This window comes from Palaemon carinicauda, chromosome 28, assembly GCF_036898095.1.
Source record: "Palaemon carinicauda isolate YSFRI2023 chromosome 28, ASM3689809v2, whole genome shotgun sequence".
In the NCBI taxonomy this organism is placed as follows: Eukaryota; Metazoa; Arthropoda; class Malacostraca; order Decapoda; family Palaemonidae; genus Palaemon; species Palaemon carinicauda.
The window spans coordinates 13,272,032-13,274,531 of NC_090752.1; the positions used below are offsets into that span (position 1 = coordinate 13,272,032).

Genomic DNA, 2,500 nt, shown 5'->3' on the forward strand with positions numbered 1-2,500 from the left:
CTAATTTCAACTTTTATAACAGTAAGACAAATATGTAGAACATTTCATACATGGAGGAATATATTTTACATTCTTCTTACACTATTTCATAAATGTATTTAATGATTATACAATTATCATATTAGTGTTATATGCACACATACTTATTGTTTTTATAAATCTTTAAGACATCTGGTTTTCGAAAAAAAAAAAAAAAAAAAAAAAAAAAAAAAAAAAAAAAAAAAAAATTACAGGCTCGTAATATCACTATCCTTCTGAAAGCGAATTAATTTCCGAGCCCAATAAGTATTAAACAATACCTAAGTAGTTTACGAAGAACTAATTAGCTTTGTATCTTAAACATCTGTTCCTTCACAGAACTCTAGTTAAATGTATATATAATTAGTTTAAATAGAAACATTCACTATCATTCAGAGTTACTGTTTTCGGAATTATTACTTTTTACTCGTTTAGCTGTGCTATTTTCTGTACTGTATAATTGCAAGTGTCTATGAAATGAATGCTGATGTTCATGATTTGAGAAATGCTGTTTTATAACTTTAAAGGATCCCCACTCTTATGCTTTTAATATATATATATATATATATATATATATATATATATATATATATATATATATATATATATATATATATATATACTTCGTGGCTAAGTGCTATGCCAATGTAATACAAGTTTCTTGGACCAGGGTCCGATTCCAGGCCGGTCAGAAGCTATTGTCATTGAGCGGTTTCGTCTTGGGACTCTGATCCCGAGGTCGGTAAGAGAATTCAGACATTAATGTATTAGAATATATGGCTTATTTAAATATATATATATATATATATATATATATAATATATATATATATATATATATATATATATATATATATAATATGTTAATATTATCATTTATTAATGAACGTGTTTCATTTATTGATTAGCATTTTCCGTTGGATCATGCCATTTGGGTGACCTTTCTTTATTCACACAAGATATTCTGGTCTTTCGCTGTTTAAGGTATGATTTGCTGGATGCGATTATCGTTCAATGATGATCGTCAAACGACTGTCGAGATCACAAACGTATTGTTTTTGAATGAGGCAGTTTTACTCAGAGCTATTACCGCTAGATTTGCAACCACTCAGCAGCAGTCGCTGGAAGTAAACAGCCTCATTCAAAATCTTGCTCTAGACAATCGCTTGACGATCATCGTGGAGCGATATTTGCGCCGAACAAAACGGATCTTTAACGTGGCCTGATTGGTAACGTCTCTGCCTAGTGTTTGTCAGTCGGGGGTTCGAGTCCCGCTCAGACTCGTTAGTGCCATTACTGTCTACAACCTTACCATCCTTGTGAGCTAAGGTTGGGGGGGGGAACCTATAGGTTTATCTGCTGAGTCATCAGCAGCCATTGCCTAGCCCTCCCTCGTCGTAGTTTGGGTGGAGAGGGGGCTTGGGCGCTGATCATGTAATATATGGTCAGTCTCTAGGGCATTGTCCTGCTTGCTAGGACAATGTCACTGTCCCTTGCCTCTGCCATTTATGAATGGCCTTTAAACCTTTAAAGAGGGTTGTCTGATCTATTTTCAAGAGCCACTGTCTACTTAATAATAAAATCTTAATGATAATAATAAACATAGAAGGCAGTAGGTAAAGTCAGTAAACAGCTTTCAGAGAATCTAAATGAATTGAGAGTACCAAGGTAGTGCCAATTTTCAGCATCAATCATCGCAGGCTTGTCTGGTGAAATTTTAACACGAGACATGCTTTAAACAAAAACTGCCTGTAATTCTGCTGTTCAGATTATTTGAAGATTCCGCTGCTGCACCACGAATTTGTACAAGAATTATGTAGCGGTTTCATCAGTAGCAAAACTACTCGAGCACTTGTTAAAACTATACCATTCAGCCACTAACAACATCTTCATTACCAATAACAAATATAAATAACAATAACATCTAGAAATACCTGTTCCTGTGCTGTCAGTACTTGGCGTTGATGTCCCTGGATGAGATCCGAAAAGCTTGAAGATGGAATCCCTGTCCTTATGCGGCAGGACTCTGGATAATTCTGACCACCAGACGTTGCCTGTTAAGATACAAAAGAACTGTAATTAGCATTTAAAACTCTGATTTTTAATTAGTAGATTTTCTTTTGGTTTCACTACGTACAGTTGGACACATGAGTCCCCGGTACACCTTGCTCCGAGGAAGTGCACCTTTTAACCCCTCTACTTCGCTTCGAATAATCAAAAAGCTAGTGTAGGGAAAGCTGACAGAGGTGGTGGCTGGGCTAAACACAGGAAATCGCCGCACAGTAAGGGTGTGGCTGGGTACACTTCCTCATAGAAGGGTGCACCAAGTATTCCTGTGTCCAACTGTACAAACACTTCCAGACAATGTTTTTCAGTATTAGCCAAGATTGCGACGCTATTCTATACCAAGTGGGGCAAGTGTCATGAGAATACGCTTCACGCTTCATGTGTATTTTTCCTATTATTCTAAATGATAATGTCTG

The 2,500-nt window shown here is 36.0% G+C and overlaps 1 protein-coding gene across 1 annotated transcript in view; it reads right to left on the reverse strand.

The window, feature by feature from the left end:
* Nucleotides 1–2,500, reverse strand: part of LOC137621408 (protein tincar-like) — a 414,290-nt gene that overhangs the window by 399,515 nt on the left and 12,275 nt on the right. The window contains 1 exon segment of the mRNA XM_068351706.1: nucleotides 1,952–2,071. Within this exon segment, the coding sequence (XP_068207807.1) occupies nucleotides 1,952–2,071 (120 nt within the window).